The 19,117-nt window shown below is 31.1% G+C and overlaps 2 protein-coding genes and 1 long non-coding RNA gene across 6 annotated transcripts; 2 read left to right on the top strand and 1 right to left on the bottom strand.

The window, feature by feature from the left end:
• The first annotated feature begins 627 nt into the window (after positions 1-627).
• On the top strand, positions 628-4,723 carry LOC114935744 (uncharacterized). Of its 3 annotated transcripts, none has more exons than XR_014926451.1 (7): positions 628-703; positions 955-1,487; positions 2,236-2,286; positions 2,371-3,539; positions 3,691-3,900; positions 3,976-4,129; positions 4,345-4,723. It is a non-coding gene; the product is annotated as an uncharacterized LOC114935744 (long non-coding RNA). The 3 variants fall into 3 exon arrangements; XR_014926452.1 differs by having other exon boundaries at positions 2,236-2,293; positions 3,982-4,129; XR_014926450.1 differs by having other exon boundaries at positions 2,236-2,293.
• A 9,356-nt stretch (positions 4,724-14,079) lies between these two features.
• On the bottom strand, positions 14,080-14,713 carry LOC146719628 (uncharacterized). Its single transcript, XM_085489928.1, has 2 exons — positions 14,588-14,713; positions 14,080-14,454 (listed from the first exon to the last, which is right to left on the bottom strand). Exons 1-2 carry the CDS (start codon positions 14,711-14,713, stop codon positions 14,080-14,082), a joined length of 501 nt encoding a protein of 166 aa, XP_085346054.1.
• Positions 14,714-15,339: 626 nt separating this feature from the next.
• On the top strand, positions 15,340-18,691 carry LOC114932198 (uncharacterized). 2 transcript variants are annotated; one of them, XM_029304366.2, is made up of 8 exons: positions 15,340-16,055; positions 16,156-16,319; positions 16,429-16,506; positions 16,680-16,851; positions 17,266-17,369; positions 17,474-17,950; positions 18,181-18,412; positions 18,503-18,691. In XM_029304366.2, the coding sequence occupies exons 1-8, from the start codon at positions 15,809-15,811 to the stop codon at positions 18,634-18,636; spliced, it is 1,608 nt and encodes a 535-aa protein (XP_029160199.2). In that variant the 5' UTR covers positions 15,340-15,808; the 3' UTR covers positions 18,637-18,691. The 2 variants fall into 2 exon arrangements, with proteins under 2 accessions (XP_029160199.2, XP_085346046.1); XM_085489920.1 differs by lacking the exon at positions 18,503-18,691 and having other exon boundaries at positions 17,474-17,750; positions 18,181-18,334.
• The last annotated feature ends 426 nt before the right edge of the window (positions 18,692-19,117 follow it).

The raw sequence follows: 19,117 nt of genomic DNA, 5'->3' as shown, positions 1-19,117 counted from the left end.
TCAAGTGGCACTGAAAATTTCGGCGTGTTCTTTTTCACCTGCACTATTCAGTGCAACCCATGGAACTTGTCCAGTGTTCGTATGAACTGAGTGCGCACTGGTGCGCACTAACTTTTTCCCAATCGAAAACGCTATTACATAAGCGCATAAGACCTACATAAAGCTATATAGCCGACAAAAATTATAAAATATGATTATTTTCACTTTTTCTGAATATATTTTGTTTGTAAATCGTTTATGATTGATTGTGAGTTTGTTTTTAACGTTTGTGACAAATTAGGTTTTTTTGTAATTAATAATTTTTTTTAATCGTGAAGTTAGCTGACACTTTTTAGTAATAAACAGATTTTGTAATAACTAATAATTGTAATCGATAGGAAATCGTTTGTGATTTACAAATATATCAATATAATTGTTTGTGAGTTAATAATTTCTTTATTATTTGCAATAAATAATTTTATAATTATAGTGCGCATGCGCAAAGTACTAGGGCTCTAGTCAATAGCGCGTCGATGCATTACGCGCGACGAAAGTCGACACGGCAGCCAATCATCTTTCGTTTTTTTGATGGACACTAGCGGGAAGCATTCTGTGTTCTATGTTTTATTTTCTATGGACAAAGATCGCAAAAATGCTATTAATTTGTTGGAGCAGCTGTTATATTATTATTGAAAATTTATATTTCTTGTAAATTGTTTGCGATGTGAGTATATTTTCTACATTTATGACCGATTAATTTATTTGTAATAAGTATATATTATTATAAAGTATATAGTATTACAAAAAAAAATATTTATAATAAAGAAATTATTAACTCACAAACAATTATATTGATATATTTGTCAATCACAAACGATTTTCTATCGATTACAATTGTTAATTATTACAAAATCTGTTTATTACTAAAAAGTGTCGGCTAACTTCACGATTAAAAAAAAATTATTACCCATACAGCACAGATTATTGCAATTATATTGCAGCAACGTTGCAATGTTGCAAGTTGCAATGCAACATTATAAAGACATTGCAGAGATATAGGTGCACAAAATTCCAGCACACTTGTAGCAACATGATATTAATATTTCGGAAATATTGCATGTAATCCAAATTCTATAATTTATATATTGTAATATATATACATGTACCCAGCAAACACCAAATTACAGCTATATAATTGTTAGTTGTAATTCCCACTCAAAAATGGAAAATTACAACTAACAATTATATAACTGTAACTTGGTATTTGCTGGGTATAATACTGTAATAAAATAATTTTTTGCAATATTGTACAATAAAAGATGTTAACGATAATCAATAATTTTATTAAATCATTGGCTTAAATTTCTGCGCCGAACGCTCTGCGCAATACATGTGTGCGTGTATAGTAGGCGCCGGCTTCGCTACGTAGTAGACGTAGACCGTTGCAACTCGTGGTTATCACGTGTACAGTAACTCGCATTGACTTGTTTTGCTGTGTAAAGGAAAAGGTAAGCATTTTTTTGATAATACTATGTTTAATTATAACGATATACTATAAAGTTAAAAATCTATATTTCGTAATTATAAAAGAGAATTACTTGTCCCAAAGTTAATAAAAACCTATAACCTCTATAACCTCAAGGAGACTGAGACTGATTGGGAAAGTAAAAACTATATATTTATTTATGATATATCTTCGTATATTTTTTAAGTGAATATTTTTGCTTTATTTAATTTTCTATTTTGCTATGGGATATATGTACATATCTCTATGATACAGTAATATGAAACTATAGATACTTTAGAGGTAAATATAGGCAGCAGTTAAAATAAATAATTATAATACATAAAAAGTAATATAATATATATAAATCTGTAGCTAGTGCTTTATGTGTGTATATTTTATATTATCATTTCTTACTTGTGATGAGTGTTTCAACTATTTATACAGTTCGCACTGTGCATATACATTTGTCGCATTGCAGATAATATGTATTTGTATATTGTGAAATAGAAAACCAGAAAGAAAGCAAGAAATATTGAAATAAGAAAATATATAAAGGCACATAATAGATAAATATAATTATTACTGTTCTAATCAAGTTGAAATTTTGAGAGGATATATGTGATTTTGTCTCTAGAATAAGCATATGTTTTTGTATTATGTGTAATAGTATAAACAACACATTATATACAAATAAATATAGGCAAATTAATCTGTTTTTATATTAAAATATTTTTACTATATTGTTTCAGAGAATATTACTAAACATTTTGGCAAGGAGGATTCTACGTATAATATCTTGAGTAATACGTACATACTTTTGATATATTTATGTAGGTGAGGTTTTATGTAAGTATATGAATTTTAATATTATTTTATTTTTACAGATCCTTAACAGAAAAGGAAAATCAGCCTCGTTAAGTTTATAATATTTATAATGCTCTTTCTAAGTTTTTTTTATGTTCAATGATTTACTTTATTTGTTTTAACATAATTCCTTATCTTTATTTTTAAGTTCTCTTAACTGAAAACAAACTATGTTTTAAGGCTCAAATGTTATGTTTGGAATTATATAGTTTATGGTTCAAACTCTACGTCGTTACTATCTTTAAGTTTCTTTATAGCTAGTGGGCAATTAATGCTAGCCCATACGCCAAATTTAAAATTATCTTTAAGTTTCGATTAATCGATTGTGATTATATTTATGATTATATAATCAACTGTGATTAATATTTATTTATTGTGATTATATATAATCGACTGTGATTATATTTATTTGTGATTACATTGCAATAAACAAAAATATAGATAACATTTAACTACAACGTATTTTCATTAATGATTTATTTACATTTATATACCTGTATATGCAACATTAGTTTATGGTTGCAATAACAATGCATTATTGCAAACTCATAACATTGCAATATTGTTGTAATATTTTGTTGCAATCTTCCAAAAAGCGGACATTTTAACATTGCTGCAATTCAACAGCAATGATGTAGCAACATTTTGCAGTGAATTTACAATATTGCAATATTGCGGTGAAAGATTGTTGTAATGTTTTTGCAATCTATCGGTGCTGTATGGGTAATTACAAAAACCTAATTTGTCACAAACGCTAAAACAGACTCACAATCAATCACAAACGATTTACAAACGAAATATATTTTGAAAAAGTGAAAATAATCATATTTTATAATTTTTGTCGGCTAGCTTATTCATGTAGGTGTTTTATAGATATGTGGATGATATTTTCACGATCATCCCACTGAGGGGTGTTGATGAAATTGGGTCGTCCTTTAATGATTATCACCTGAGATTGAAATTTACGCATGAAATTGAAAAGGATAACGCGATTAATTTTTTGAACACTAATGTGATTAGACATAATGGTATACTGTTAACTGATCGGTTTATGAAACCCACTTGCTCGGGTAGATAATTATATCATTCCAATCATCCTTTTAAATACAAAAAGAATACTATTTTTAGTCTTGTACATCATGCAATTTTATTATCAGACGACCGTTTTCATCAAAAAAACATCTCTAAGGTAAAAACGATATTGACAAATAATTGTTTTCCGTCAAATATTATTAATAAGACATATATATCTATATTGGCTTATTGGCCATACCGTGATGTTCTTTGCGTCCACGAAATTAATTTTTTCGTTGGATTATTAATAAGTTTGTGAATAATAGGTTAAATTTGCTTATGACACGAAATAATGACGATCGAATTGTGGATATAACGATAATTCAAATAGTACAAAATCTGACTATATTATACAACATTACCACAGTATATGTATAACCAGTAGCGTCACTCAAGAAAAATAACGTCGGAGAAATGCTACGGCGCATGCGTTGGATTACTATCCACAATATGGTGTACAGTGAGTTGTAAACACAGTAAGTGGTGGTTGTGTTTATCAAAATAAATATAGCCTATTGATGAATTCAAGTTAATTAAAGAACTCTGTTAAGTTTTAGGTCTGAAAATATTTTTAAAAAACATTGTTATAATAATGGAACGTCGCGTAGTTGTTGGTGGTTTCACGTGCGCAATGCAAGATTGCAATAAAAATTCCGGCTCCAGTCGTCACTTGAGCTTTTTTCGCTTTCCATCTCATCCAGAAAGGTATTAATTGTTTGACAATTTCCTATATACGTATATATAAAATTTAATTGTTTCTAAAATTACAATAACATTTATTCTAGAGCACAATTGCTACATATATATATGTGTGTGTGTTAAAGATGCAGAAAATGTCTAATTTTTGTTTTTTCTAAACATTATAATATTAAAAATATTAATAAAAAGTGTTTTATTTTATAATTAATATTGTTTTCTAGGTGACTGAATTCCTGTTCAATTATTCAACACATACCTATCCACAAAATGGAGCTTATCTTATAAGTATTCATACGTATTCATAATAACAAGACAGAAATCAATTTAAGTACATTAAACAGATAAACAATAATACACCTGATAATATAAAACAAATTAGTCTTTTATAACCAATTGTAAATTACATAGAATTGTTATATACATTTATTTATTATCAATTTTTATATACATCTAAAATTTGAGATTTCGTATTTTTGAAGAGTATAACAAAAAATTGGAATCATTGATCACGAATTTATCGTAATTTTACACATTATATACATTTCAATTGTAAATAATCTAAATGTACATCGATATGTTTATAAATAAAATGGCAATAATAAATATGTTACTTGTTTAATATAAATAATTCATTAAATAATACACAAACATAATAAAAAAATAATTTATTAAATAACACATAGGTATATTTTAATACTATTACTTGTTAAATTTCTTCTTTTTTTATGTTTATATGATTATTTGCGTTACTTTAATGTTACATATGTAATATGTATTTCAAGAAAATATACATTGTGGTTATTTATACAATAATTGTCTGCACAATTATAAAAATAATTGTTTATATATAGTTGCCTTTCTTTCTCACAATTTAAATATAAGCGCGCTATTACTATCAAGAACATGGCGACATGTCACATGATTTCGGACACTGACATCAAAAGAGCCGACATGAAGTGCCGCTACTGGTTATACATATCAGAGAGAAAGATGAGAGCGGCCAGGCCGGCGTTTTGGCTGTTACCGTTTTTACGGGACTGCTTGAAGCGCCCCTCGCACCCGTTTTTAATATCGGAACTAACTGCACACCCATTTTCTGGCAGGGTCGATAAAGTTTGTATTTGGTGCGAGTCCGTGCTACGCCCATAATTTTCGTGTTAACACAGTATCACGTATTCATTCTGTATATGTGCGATCTTTTCTCTTTATTATATATATATATATATATATATGTATTTATATAATTTGTATAAAAACTAAAATATAATTATTAAAATATATATATATATGTATATGTGTAATGAAATATATAAATCTTATTTTAATTAAAATAAAAAGAACGATTAATTGTTCGACCACCTGGATTTTGGAATGTAATTTTTAATATATATTATATTATATTTAATATTTATCGCCGCTTCTATTAATATGAAGTGCAATGTCAACGTGCAATAATGTACAATTATTTAAAGTTTCCATGCCTAATGTATCATGCCGGTATAAAAGAACGTCAAGTAGCATGCGTAGCCGAGCAACTAAGATGACGAGCTGAAATCGTAGACATTTCAAGTTCAAACCCCTACCTTTTTCAGATTTTTTTTCACTTTTTTCAAATAAGTTATTATGTGTATAAATGTGTAATAATCAATATATCATTATTTGATAATTTTTTTTGTAATGGAACAAAATAAATTATTTTTTAATTCTGATAGGAATTTAATTATTAATGCAAACGCCCACACACATAATTTAGATATTCAATTTTTTTTAGTTCAAATGTTTCTTGCAATCTGTATACGACAATCAGTCCACTCGCTGTGCCACAGATTGCATCGCATAATACGCTCAGAGTTATAATACGATAGAGATCGCTTTACGCTGTTTTTCCTTGAAATAAATAAATTTTACGTGTTGTGTACGCGTGTTTAGTATATTTGTTTCTTTCATATTAATTTTAACTATAATTAGTTTTTTAATTAAGATTATTTTAGTGTTAGTTGTTTATTTGTTAGTGTCCTGTTTTCTTTAATTTCGCATTTTTTAATTTTCTTTTTTTTTTTGGTGTTGGTGCTAATTATTATTTTTATTTTACAATGTCGAGTAAACACCGGTTTTACGATAAATGTGTGTATTTAAATTGCACAAATATTAGGACAAAAGATGGAAAACGTTTATTTCGATTTCCATTACAAACGGGTGCGAGACATGATTTATGGTTACGCAATAGTGGTGAGTTTATAAAATTGATTTACTTATTTATATCAATATATAATATAAATTGATATGATATATGAAACAAATATATATATATATTCTTTGTTTTTTTTAATAAAATATGTCAGATATTATGTATGTTTACGTATGGATTACGTTGAAGTGTTTCTTTGCCGCGTTTTTCTGATCTCGCCGAACGGTTCGCGAATCCTGTGCGAATAAAAAACGATGCGCGTGTGTGTGTGCGTGCGATTGTGATGATCAGTTTCAGTTCGTCTTCAACGCTTGACGAGAGAAGAGGTCCCGAACTGCTGTAAGTTTATAAAAACATATTTTTGTATAACACATTAGAACGATTTTATATTATTTTTTTTGTCTAGAAAACGTTATATTAATAACCGTTATGAAAACGATCTCGACGACGGTCGTCACCGGCATCGTCGCCGTCGTCAAGATCGTTTTCATAACGGTTATTAATATAACGTTTTCTAGACAAAAAAAATAATATAAAATCGTTCTAATGTGTTATACAAAAATATGTTTTTATAAACTTACAGCAGTTCGGGACCTCTTCTCTCGTCAAGCGTTGAAGACGAACTGAAACTGATCATCACAATCGCACGCACACACACACGCGCATCGTTTTTTATTCGCACAGGATTCGCGAACCGTTCGGCGAGATCAGAAAAACGCGGCAAAGAAACACTTCAACGTAATCCATACGTAAACATACATAATATCTGACATATTTTATTAAAAAAAACAAAGAATATATATATATATTTGTTTCATATATTATATCAATATATATTATATATTGATATAAATAAGTAAATCAATTTTATAAACTCACCACTATTGCGTAACCATAAATCATGTCTCGCACCCGTTTGTAATGGAAATCGAAATAAACGTTTTCCATCTTTTGTCCTAATATTTGTGCAATTTAAATACACACATTTATCGTAAAACCGGTGTTTACTCGACATTGTAAAATAAAAATAATAATTAGCACCAACACCAAAAAAAAAAGAAAATTAAAAAATGCGAAATTAAAGAAAACAGGACACTAACAAATAAACAACTAACACTAAAATAATCTTAATTAAAAAACTAATTATAGTTAAAATTAATATGAAAGAAACAAATATACTAAACACGCGTACACAACACGTAAAATTTATTTATTTCAAGGAAAAACAGCGTAAAGCGATCTCTATCGTATTATAACTCTGAGCGTATTATGCGATGCAATCTGTGGCACAGCGAGTGGACTGATTGTCGTATACAGATTGCAAGAAACATTTGAACTAAAAAAAATTGAATATCTAAATTATGTGTGTGGGCGTTTGCATTAATAATTAAATTCCTATCAGAATTAAAAAATAATTTATTTTGTTCCATTACAAAAAAAATTATCAAATAATGATATATTGATTATTACACATTTATACACATAATAACTTATTTGAAAAAAGTGAAAAAAAAATCTGAAAAAGGTAGGGGTTTGAACTTGAAATGTCTACGATTTCAGCTCGTCATCTTAGTTGCTCGGCTACGCATGCTACTTGACGTTCTTTTATACCGGCATGATACATTAGGCATGGAAACTTTAAATAATTGTACATTATTGCACGTTGACATTGCACTTCATATTAATAGAAGCGGCGATAAATATTAAATATAATATAATATATATTAAAAATTACATTCCAAAATCCAGGTGGTCGAACAATTAATCGTTTTTTTTATTTTAATTAAAATAAGATTTATATATTTATTACACATATACATATATATATATATTTTAATAATTATATTTTAGTTTTTATACAAATTATATAAATACATATATATATATATATATATATATATAAATAAAGAGAAAAGATCGCACATATACAGAATGAATACGTGATACTGTGTTAACACGAAAATTATGGGCGTAGCACGGACTCGCACCAAATACAAACTTTATCGACCCTGCCAGAAAATGGGTGTGCAGTTAGTTCCGATATTAAAAACGGGTGCGAGGGGCGCTTCAAGCAGTCCCGTAAAAACGGTAACAGCCAAAACGCCGGCCTGGCCGCTCTCATCTTTCTCTCTGTACATATACTGTGATATTACCGTATGTCAAAGAACTTACAAGGGACATGTCACAACTGTCCGGAACCGATTTGATTCTCCTTGAAATATATTGTTAAATACACAAATCTAAAAGGCATGTATTTTTTTATACGTGCGCAATTTGAGTTTTAAAGGGTGAAACACCCCTTTAAAGAAAAACGGTATTTTTCTTTAGAATCGAATATCTTCTAAACTATAAGAGATAAAAAGAAAAAACGTAAAACAAATTTAATTGGCTTCAAGAGTACTTTAAAGTTATATAAACAAAAAATTTTTATTTTTTTTCTAAAACCCTACCACTTAATTTTTCTTCAAAATTATTATAAAAATTTTGATTTATCTAATTTAAAGCTTATTTTTTTCAAATTCAATCATGTGTAATAAAGTTATTTTACAAATTATCATTTTTAAAAATTAATTATAAACGCTCCCGTATATACGCTCATCCGTGTTTGGTGCGTAAATAATTACCGTCGAACAATAAGATATATAAAAAATATTTATAATAAAAAATAAAATTCGGCTCGTGTAAAATTAAAATAAGTTATAAGTTAAAAGGCCAATTTAACGAGCTAATTAATTAGGTGTTAACAATTTATTCTACGTCATGAAATAATACAAATGATAATTAGTAAACGTTTCAACTGTACGACAGTCTTTATCAATACAAATATCGCTTTGCTAACATATCCATAAATTAAATAATTTGGAAAGACAGAACTTATCATACATGTAAAATATATAGACTTATAATATGAAAAAACGCAGTATAACACATTATAATTGTTGGCTTGAGTTACGGCTGATCGTTCGAATTAGTCGTTAAAGAGCCTAATCCCGAACATCAGATTTCGGTAGTTCTTATTAAATAAACGTCTAATTTTGTAATCCATGATGTGATAATGATACGTAATATCATTTAATCTAATTATCATTTGTATTATTTCATGACGTAGAATAAATTGTTAACACCTAATTAATTAGCTCGTTAAGTTGGCCTTTTAACTTATAAAAAATGTTTTTGTATAATTCTTATTTATAATAAGAATATTAAGTCGGCTCCTTATTTTTTAAAAACACAATATACACCTCCTTCATCTCGGCCAATAGAGCCACACGCGATGTTATTGCGACAATTAAGAAAGCATATTTGGAAACTAAGGAATTTGTATCCTATGGTTGGGATCTCAGAAATTTCCCTTGTTCCTCTCTTAACTTCCCCTGTAAAGAAATAGACGAGAAAAATATTGGTCCGAAAGTCGGCTGAATCGGGAATCAAAACCGAGACCTTCCGCTTGCCGGGCGATTGCTCTTCCAGCTGAGCTATTCAGACACTTACGAATCAATATTTCTCTTAATGTTTTTACCCCCAAAGCGTCGTAATTAGGCCCAGACGCGACGATACAATAATAAGAATATTAAGTCGGCTTCTTAATTTTTAAAAACACAATATACACCTCCTTCATCTCGGCCAATAGAGCCGACTTTCGGACCAATATTTTTCTCGCCTATTTCTTTACAGGGGAAGTTAAGAGAGGACCAAAGGGAATTTCTGAGATCCCAACCATAGGATACAAATTCCTTAGTTTCCAAATTTTCTTTCTTAATTGTCGCAATAACATCGCGTGTGGCTCTATTGGTTGAGATAAAGGAGATGTATATTGTATTCTTATTTATGTTTTCTATGTATTTATAACTACGTATTGTATATATTTAGATTTTTAAAAAATATATTTGCATTTTATATTATTCACCCATATGAGGATTTTGGAAGATGGTGGAAAGTGAGAGGACGTTGTGAGAGAGTGCTCCGAAAAAGTTAAGACAATGTGAGGTGAAAGAGGAGGAAGAAAATGTTTGGGAGTAAGGAGGAAGGAGGGACGAATGAAAGAAAGTAAAGAAATGAAGGGAAAGGAAACGAACAAAGAAAAAGTGACGAAAAATGGAGAATAGGAAGACAGGTAGTGGAATGGTGGACACGTGGAGAAAGCATGCACGGTACGCACGGTGAGAAGAGGACATGCAGGGAAGAATGGAGGAAGGAAGCGAAAAGAAGGAAAGGAAGAAAGGAAAAAGAAGAGCTGAAGAAGAAACAGAGGATGGAAAAGGAAGTGCATGGAAGGAAAGGGGAAAGAGCAGGAGATGGCCGTGGAACAGTTGTACACGTAGCAGATGTCACGGGAGGACGCACGGCCAAAGAGGAAGAGAGGAGGAGGAGTAGGAGGAGAAAAGAAAAGAAGATGAGTAAGAGAGGAAAAAGGAAGAAAAGAACAGAGATAAGAATATAGGAAGGAAGAAGCAAGAGAGAAGAGAATAAAAAACTTTGTGTGGAAAAAGGAAGAAAGGAACAGAGGAGGAGAAAGAAGAGGGTCGATAAGACCAGGAAGGAAAGAACGGTAAAGGAAGGATAGTAGTAGTGATAGGCGAGAGAGGGAGCCAGAAGTGGCACAAGGGAGAGCAGGCAGAATACGTGAGAGGAAGGAATTTGCACGCGTATTGTCACGCATGATACGCAAGTACGCACATGGTGAGAATAAAGAAAGGCAAAAGTGTAGGAGATAAGGATTAAATAAAAGGCAGAGGTAAAGAAGGCTGAAGGAAGGAAAAGTAAGAAGTGAAGGGTGAAAAGAGGGAGAGGAGAGGAAAAGAGGAAACGACAGAAGAGGAAGGAAGAAGACAGGAAAAGACGAAGAGGAGATAAAAGGTGGTTAGGTATAAAGAAGAGAGAGAGGAAGGGACAGATGGGCTGGAGAAAGGAAGAGAAAAGAGAAAAGTGCAATACAGGAAGGTGAAGGAAAAAGTGAATGAAAAAGAAGAATGGAGAAGAGCAGGGCCGGCGGGTGCAAAGAAGAAATGAGGGAGCTGAAGAGAAAGATGGACAGAGTGGAAGTGATGGTGGAGGAGATAGTGAGGTGAGTGAGGGAGAGAGAGAGAGAGTAAGGAGAAAGAAGTGAAAAGAGACAAGGAGGCAGAAAGGGATGAGATAAAAGAGGAGATCCAGCGGGGAACAGAAAAGGAAATGGAAGAGAGGAACAAAGGAGGAATGCAAAAGAGGGAAGGAAATGGGAAAGGAAGAAGATTGGAAGAACAGGAAAAACTAGAAGAAAGAGGAGAAGACTGGTGAAAAATAGTGAAGGAGGAAGAGAAAAAGGGAGAAGGGAGTAGAGGGAGAAGGATGGAAGGAAAAGAAAAGAAGAGGAGAGAGGAAGAGGAAAAAAAAGGAGCCTAGGGAGTTAAAGAGGGAGAGGAACAGAGGAAAATGAAAGAGAAAGGAAATGGGGGAGAACGGAGAAGAAAGACGAAAAAGGGAAGACAGGAGAAAAGGCAGAGCGTAGGGAAGGAAGAGATGAAAAGAAGGAGGTGGAAAAAAAAAGGATGAAGGAAGAAGAAAGGGAAGACAGAAGTAAAGAGAAGAATAAATGGAAAAGGGGAGAAGAAATGTGGAGAAAAATGAAAAAAAGAGAAGGGAGAAGGAGTAGAGAGAGAGGAGAGAGAGAAGAGGGAGAAAATAGAAAGAAGAGCGGAGGAGATGGAAAGAAGATGGAGGAGGAGAAAAAAATATTGCATGGAGAGGACTGGATGAAGAAGACCAGGAGGAGAGAAGGATACTGCTGGAGAAAATGATAGAGATGATGCTGGATAAAAAAGCAGGTATAGCAGGGTCATGGGAGGTGAGGGGGGATGATGGAAGAATGATAGTGATGGTAGAGATGGAGAATGAAGAGGATAAGAGGGAGCTTTTGGAGAATGGGAGAATGATGTGGAGGAAATGGGAAATAGGAATTGAAGAGGATCTGACAAGAGAGAAAAGGAAAATTAGGTGGATGATGATGGAAAAAGCGAGGAGAGAGACAGCTAAAGGTAAAGAGGCGATAGTAAGTGGTAAAAGGTTGTGGATAGAGGGGAAAAATGGGAATGGAAAGAAAAGGAACAGAGGTTAGAGAGGAAAGGAGAATAGAAGGAGGAAGGGGAAAGGGAAAGCAGAGGTTAGAGAGGTTAGAGAGGAAAGGGGGGGTAGAAGAAAAGAGGAGGCAAGGGGGAGGAATAGAGAAAAGGAGAATAGATGAGAGAGGAAGGAAAGAAGGATAGAACGGTAAGATAGGAAGAAAGGAAGAGAGACAGAGGGAAATAGAAAGAAAGAAAAGAAAAGGGGAAGGGTGAAAGGGACCTAGAGAATTGTAAGGTCGCAAAATGGCCAGGCAAGAAAGGAGAGAGGAATTTATTATGTATGCAATGGGGAAAGGTGAAGGGGGAAGGAAAAGGCAGGTTTTGTATTTGTTAAAGGTGGATGAGAGAGACGGGATAAAGAGGACGGAGGACCGGGACAGAGGCAGAGAAAGCAGAAAGAAGGAGACAAGAGGGAGGAGAGGACACGAAGAGGTAGGATGAGGAGAGCTTAAGTGCCGATGGAGGTTGAAGGAGAAAGAAAGGAAGTAGGAGGAGAGAGAGTCAAAAAGGAGAGGACAGCTGGGAAGTACCATCCATCCATCCAGACGGAAGGAGGATAGTTCCTTTACGTAACCAGGATATACTCTTGTCATTCCTTTACCGACTTCAATGTGAATACCTTCATGCAGGCAAAAGCTGCAACCAAAACTTCCATTATATTGTTTTATATTTTGTAATAAAGGTCGCGCGACAGAATTTACAGGAGACGCGATTGTGTGTACTCTAATATGAATTTCTTCTTCGCCTGGCACGTTACGTGTAATGCCTACTTCATGCAATGAGATCAATTCCTCGACGAGTAAAGATAAAAACAAATTCATATCAGGTTTTTCTTTACCATACCACAAACCACACAACATCATATTTTTTCTCCTTTCTCTATACGGCAATTCATTTATTATCACCTGTATAGGCCACATAGATACAGACGATGAATGAAACACTTGAACTCCGTCAGAACTGATCTGCAGCGTGATATCATGTAATTGAATTATCCCAGAATCTTTTAAAGATGTATACACTTGTCCAGAAGTTATATCAGAATAATTATCGTTTTCTTTTTGAAGCAAAGCATATTTGTCGCTGTTTACAAAGTCGCGCAACTGCTGTTTTAAAGGTAAATATAGGAAATAGTTACCACTTTTTCTCAACGTATGTTTATCATATCTACATTGGCACTCTTGGCAAACAAGGTTTTCTTTTGCTCTATCATCTGCACTAGTTTTCAATCTTACATAACACTCTGGACAATAATAGCATTTACGAATTGATGCTGGAATATCATATTTCTTCATAAATATATACTTCGTGTGGTATACTGAGTATGGTAGGTGACAGTTTATCAAAGTGATGAGGTCCTCAAGAGCAACATCAGTTAGATTGTGTCGTATCGCAAAGTTTAATATGAGGAGTTCACTTTCTATCTTGGATATATTCGATTGTTCATATAATGGGACTCGTTCCTGTAAATTGAATATGGATTCGATTATTATTTTTTTATATTTGAAGTTATTCTTAAATGTAAGTAATTAAGATCTATAGCGCACACATAATTTTTTAGAGAGTCTGAATATATCTATCCTTGACATCTTTTGATGCAATTTGTGACAGATTTTTCACTGCAAAGCTTTATTTACATCAGAAAAATTTATCTCAATTAAAATAACTCATTTCAATTTACTCGAATCCTGTACCTGATCATTGTTCTCTGGTGGCACAAATGCTACATTCTCTGCAGACTCATCTAAGAATTCATCATAGTCTTGAACTATATCTTCTTCCAAATCCGATGCGTCATCATTGGCGATCACAACATCAGATTCGCTCGAACATGCTGAGATCTCATCCGAAAGATTGAAATTTGATTCAATGATTACACTCACTGTATCATTCTTATTTTCTGGATTGCCAGATATTGGACCATTTATATTTGAATCACTATCTTCCGAAATGTCTTCAGCAGCAATGGTATGTGTGTTGTCATTAGAACTCACAAATGGTTGTCTCGATATCATAGAATCATCAACATTAATTTCTTGTTCCTAAATAAATAAAGAAATATACACTCTATTGCAAATAAATAAGAATTTAAGGATTTTTTAATATATTATAAATAATACATATATTTATAATTTCTCTTTCCTTAAAATCCTTTACATTTTATAATATACTGACCTGTTGTAATGGCATCTGTTCTCGTCGTCTACGAGAACGAATTGTTGATTCGGGCACTGGTACATCGTCATCTTGTAAATATCGTTTATAACATCCTCTTCTAATCAATATATTATTCTCATCCATTTTTACGTACAATTACACACGAATATATACATATGGAGATGAGTTCAAAAATGATGTACGAAAGCTATTATTTATATGAAACAAAATCATTCTTAAGCTTAGTATAAATATTATTTATAATATATTAAAAATTATACCTCTTAAACGTCTTTTTATATGAATCTTTTTCTGCGGAACACACTGGAACTACACTTTATACTATATCATTTATCTTTGATACTATAGAATTTTACACCAATTAATTATTAGTCGCGTAATAAAATATTTCTGCTGATGATTCAAATTGATGCACTAACCAAAAACGAGCATGTGTCATTCTCGCGCATATATATGCGCGGCCATATAATGACTGCCGTTTTTTATTTATTTATTTATGTATATATACATACACATATATTCTTTTTTAAGGCATTGCGCACAATAGAGAAAATATATATTAGAAATAAATATTAAATATTAGGAATAAAAATTATTTTAAAATAATAAATCGAAAAGAAACTGTGCGTGTGATATATAAAATACAAATTCGCGAATATAATTAAAAGACTAATAAAAGGAGTCTTTAATAAATTAGTAATAAATAGAGCCCTTTTATATTCGAATTTGATGAAATTATATATCAGAGTTTTTCAATTTTATTATTTTAAAATAATTCTTAATTTCTTCCTAATATTTAATATTTATTCTTAACATTTTCTCTATTGTACATATATATACATACTTCATTGAAGCTACGTTCGCCGCGCATGCACGAAAAAAATCCGGTGCGCGCGACAAAAAGTTATGCAGTGGCATTTGTTTTCGGCTTACATCGATTTTGCTTTAGGTAAGTAAGAAATCTTCGATGTAATTTATACGACATAAATGTGTAGAATAGGTTATTTTTTGAATGTATAATCACCAAGAGTATATCTTTTCAGTTTCTTTCCTCACATATACATATATTTGAGTTATGAATTATCATAATTTAATAAATGCAATCGTTGTATTAAAGTCAATTAACCTATACATATTACATTTGACAAAATAATTATTTCAATATTTCATAATTAATTTATTTTATCATTATATGATTAATTATTTCGTGTATAGATAATGGACGACCAAAGATATATGGTGTGCGAGTTTCCAAATGAAGAAGATAGCATATCTATTGGATATTTAGAATGGCTGGAAAATAAATTCACAAACATTGAATTAGATGATGTAATTAAACGCGGGACGATAGTGAAAGTTCGATGGCCAAAAGACTGTGATGTGGGCCCTGTAGCAACAACAATGAAAAAAAAATTGGCCAATTGTCAATGGGAGGTGGTTGCAACAAAATTACGGGCATATGGAGGTAAGCGCGCATCAATAATATTGAATAAAAATAGTTTTATAAAATTTTAGATAAGAGCTTAGGAAGAGAGATATGAGATAACACTTTATTGAAATTTTAGGATGGATTAAAATGTGTGAGATCAGAGACAATTTAGAAAAGTATGGTATCACTGAACTTGACAGAAGTAATAGAAAAAAGTTCACGAGTAAAAATAACCATACAGAATGTGATAGTAATGATGAATCAGGTGTAAAAGAAACAAAAAAGGATGCGAAACAAAAGGTATAACATACATAATTATATAGATATAAATCATGATTTTAAAAATCGCATGCTATAAAAATAAATTTATACTATTGAATAAGAGAGTATAACGATTTTTTATTTATAGAAATGTATTCTAAATGTAAAAAAAGGAAAAGAACTTTTAAAACAATACAAACACAAAAAGCAGAAATATTCGTCACAGGTATTTTTTTAATTTGTGTGCGTGCGTGCGTGCGTGCGTGTGTGTGTGTGTGTGTGTGTGTGTGTGTGTGTGTGTGTGTGTGTGTGTGTGTGAATGTATATAATGTGTTCTTTAGACTTTTCCTTTTGAAACGTGACAAAATAGGTTGATATATAATTTATACCATATTATAGAATAAATCGATAGATATCAGCGACGACGAATCTGGTGAAGAAAACGAAAAATCTCTCATTCATAAACAATCAAAGTCACAATTAAAAGATACAGTCATTGTATTAAATGAGGAAAACAAAAGATTACGAAGAGACAATGAAAGACTGCGCAAATTACGATTTGTCAACGAAGGTATTCTTGTTGAATATTTTCCTCTTAATAATCCTCAGAAATCAAATTAAATATTCCGTTATGAAATAAAGTCAAATGATTAAAGAAAATTAATTAGAATTATATTATATTATTATTATTAATAATTATATTATTATTATTCAGAGTATTTCAATTTGTTTACTACTCAGTATAGCTCAAATTGCATTACTACAGATAAACTTTAATTTTTATCTCGATAGTTTTTTTTAAATAATTGTCGAATTATTGCATTTATCAGCAATTCACCAAATAAATAGACAGATTTCTAAACAACGAGTGCAAACGTTAATCATTTCTTTACAAATACATTTCTTTATATGCTACTTTTTCGAGCGTTTTTCAATTTTGTTAGTACAATTCTTAATACAATCACACCGTTATGTATTTTTTTAGATTTGCCAAAGATAGATAAATTTATGAAAGATGTTACGGCCGACTTGCAATGTGCTTCATGGAAAACCGAATCTCTCAATAATCAGATTGATAAACTGCAACAGGTATATATTATGTAATTTTGACTTTTATTTGCATTAAATCGTATATTTGTAAATATATTGTAATATGAAACGATATATGCTAATTGTGCTTATTTGTTTTGTAGAAAGTACAAGCAATAAGTAACTGCATTATTGAACGTGAGCAAGATTATACTCCGCCTCCAGCAATGACACTAGAGTCTGATCCGATCTGGATCAGCAATAAGTTGGATCTACCAAACAATAAGTTAAAATCATTTCGAAATCAAATCGATGTATCGCCTGCAACATTGATAGTGCAAAATAACGAGTTAGAGCCAATTGTAAGTAGCGATAAGTTAATACGAGTAAAATCGTCTCAAAGATCGGATACAGATGAGTTTCGTGAATCAACATCCTCACGTGAGTCGAAACCTTCGACATCCGGACATATTCTACCGCAAAATTATAACCGAGAATCATCACCGGAAGATTTCTTTGATACTCATCCAGACGTTAGAAATAAAAATATAAAAGTAGTCAACACACATGAATTGGAAAACGTACACGAATCGAATGCAGTAGATAAAATAAAGCCTGCGGATAAGCATCAATCAATCGCAGTACGCAAGCCTAAAAATTATTTCAATTATTTTATAATGCGCTATTTAATATAGAAGTTAATATTTTTAGAATTTCGATTGAAATTTTGATTTTTAAGTGTATAGTATAAATATATTAATTGGTTGGTTTTCAATTTTTATCTGATGCAATTTTGCGATGAATATGAATATCATTACATTTTATAATTATTTAAAAGTTATTTTATCATATTTTTTGTACAAAATCACAGGAAAAAACAGTCGACCTGGGAGGACCAGAACTTTGTGTGGTGAATGCTACTCGTCTTTCTTTGTGCAATCACACATCTGCCTCTAAATTGATATGCGAGATGATGTCATTGTTATTTTCAAAAGAAGAGTTGGCTACTTCCTCGCTTACAGGAACTGTGGCAAATTTTCATTGCGAAAAAGGTGTAGCCGCTAAAAAGAAACTCGATACGGTGAAAATTGAAGCTATGAAAAGTATGTGATCATAATTTGTGCGATGAAGTATTGATTTCGCATAGGTAACAATTTGAAAACCGATAAATACATGTATATATGTGCTTTCAGCATACGTTAAGAACAAATTTTCATCAAAAAAAGATTTTGATAAAATATTCCGGAAAGCAGTGCAACAGAAGTGCAATAATGCAGTTCCTCGAAATAGAGGGCCAAATAATAAAGGAGATGAAATTAAGAAGTAAGCCAGCTATGTCAAAGCGAAGAAAAAACAAAGAATGATTAATCTAAAATTATTATATTATTATTATTAGAACTATTATTTTTATTTTTAAAATTACTATTATTATATTATTATTATTAATTCGTATTAATTATTTATTAAAATTATTATTATTCTCTTTATCTATAAAATTATTCTATTAAAATATATTATTTTTCAATATTTATAATTATTAACATGATATTATTATTTGAATTTAATTATGCGAATAAAAATACAACTAGTAATTAATGTAAAATAAATAATCAGTGTTGCTTTATTTCTATATAGCAATATATTATATATAATAATAATGTATATATATAATGTATATATATATACCAGTACATCACACCGTCCAGATAAGTTTGGAAACACCTAAAGTTTTAGAGTATTTAGAGACAGATAAAGCATAATCGCATGGCAGTGATATCGGCGCAGATTTTTGGTATATGGACATATCG

Source organism: Nylanderia fulva, unplaced genomic scaffold (genome assembly GCF_048542155.1).
Source record: "Nylanderia fulva isolate GAGA-0341 unplaced genomic scaffold, ASM4854215v1 Scaffold91, whole genome shotgun sequence".
Taxonomy (NCBI): Eukaryota; Metazoa; Arthropoda; class Insecta; order Hymenoptera; family Formicidae; genus Nylanderia; species Nylanderia fulva.
Note: the sequence above shows the minus strand (reverse complement) of the source record. Positions and strands in the feature narration are given on the sequence as shown.

What these genes read in the sequence shown, in the direction of transcription:
- LOC114932198 (XM_029304366.2), top strand. Translation starts at nt 15,809, where the DNA reads ATGGACGACCAAAGATATATGGTGTGCGAGTTTCCAAATGAAGAAGAT. An exon ending in AGATTGATAAACTGCAACAG is followed by an intron (nt 17,370 to 17,473) that starts GTATATATTATG and finishes TTTGTTTTGTAG; the next exon opens with AAAGTACAAGCAATAAGTAA. An exon ending in ATAAGCATCAATCAATCGCA is followed by an intron (nt 17,951 to 18,180) that starts GTACGCAAGCCT and finishes ACAAAATCACAG; the next exon opens with GAAAAAACAGTCGACCTGGG.
- LOC146719628 (XM_085489928.1), bottom strand. Translation starts at nt 14,713, where the DNA reads ATGGATGAGAATAATATATTGATTAGAAGAGGATGTTATAAACGATAT. An exon ending in AACAGATGCCATTACAACAG is followed by an intron (nt 14,455 to 14,587) that starts GTCAGTATATTA and finishes TTATTTATTTAG; the next exon opens with GAACAAGAAATTAATGTTGA.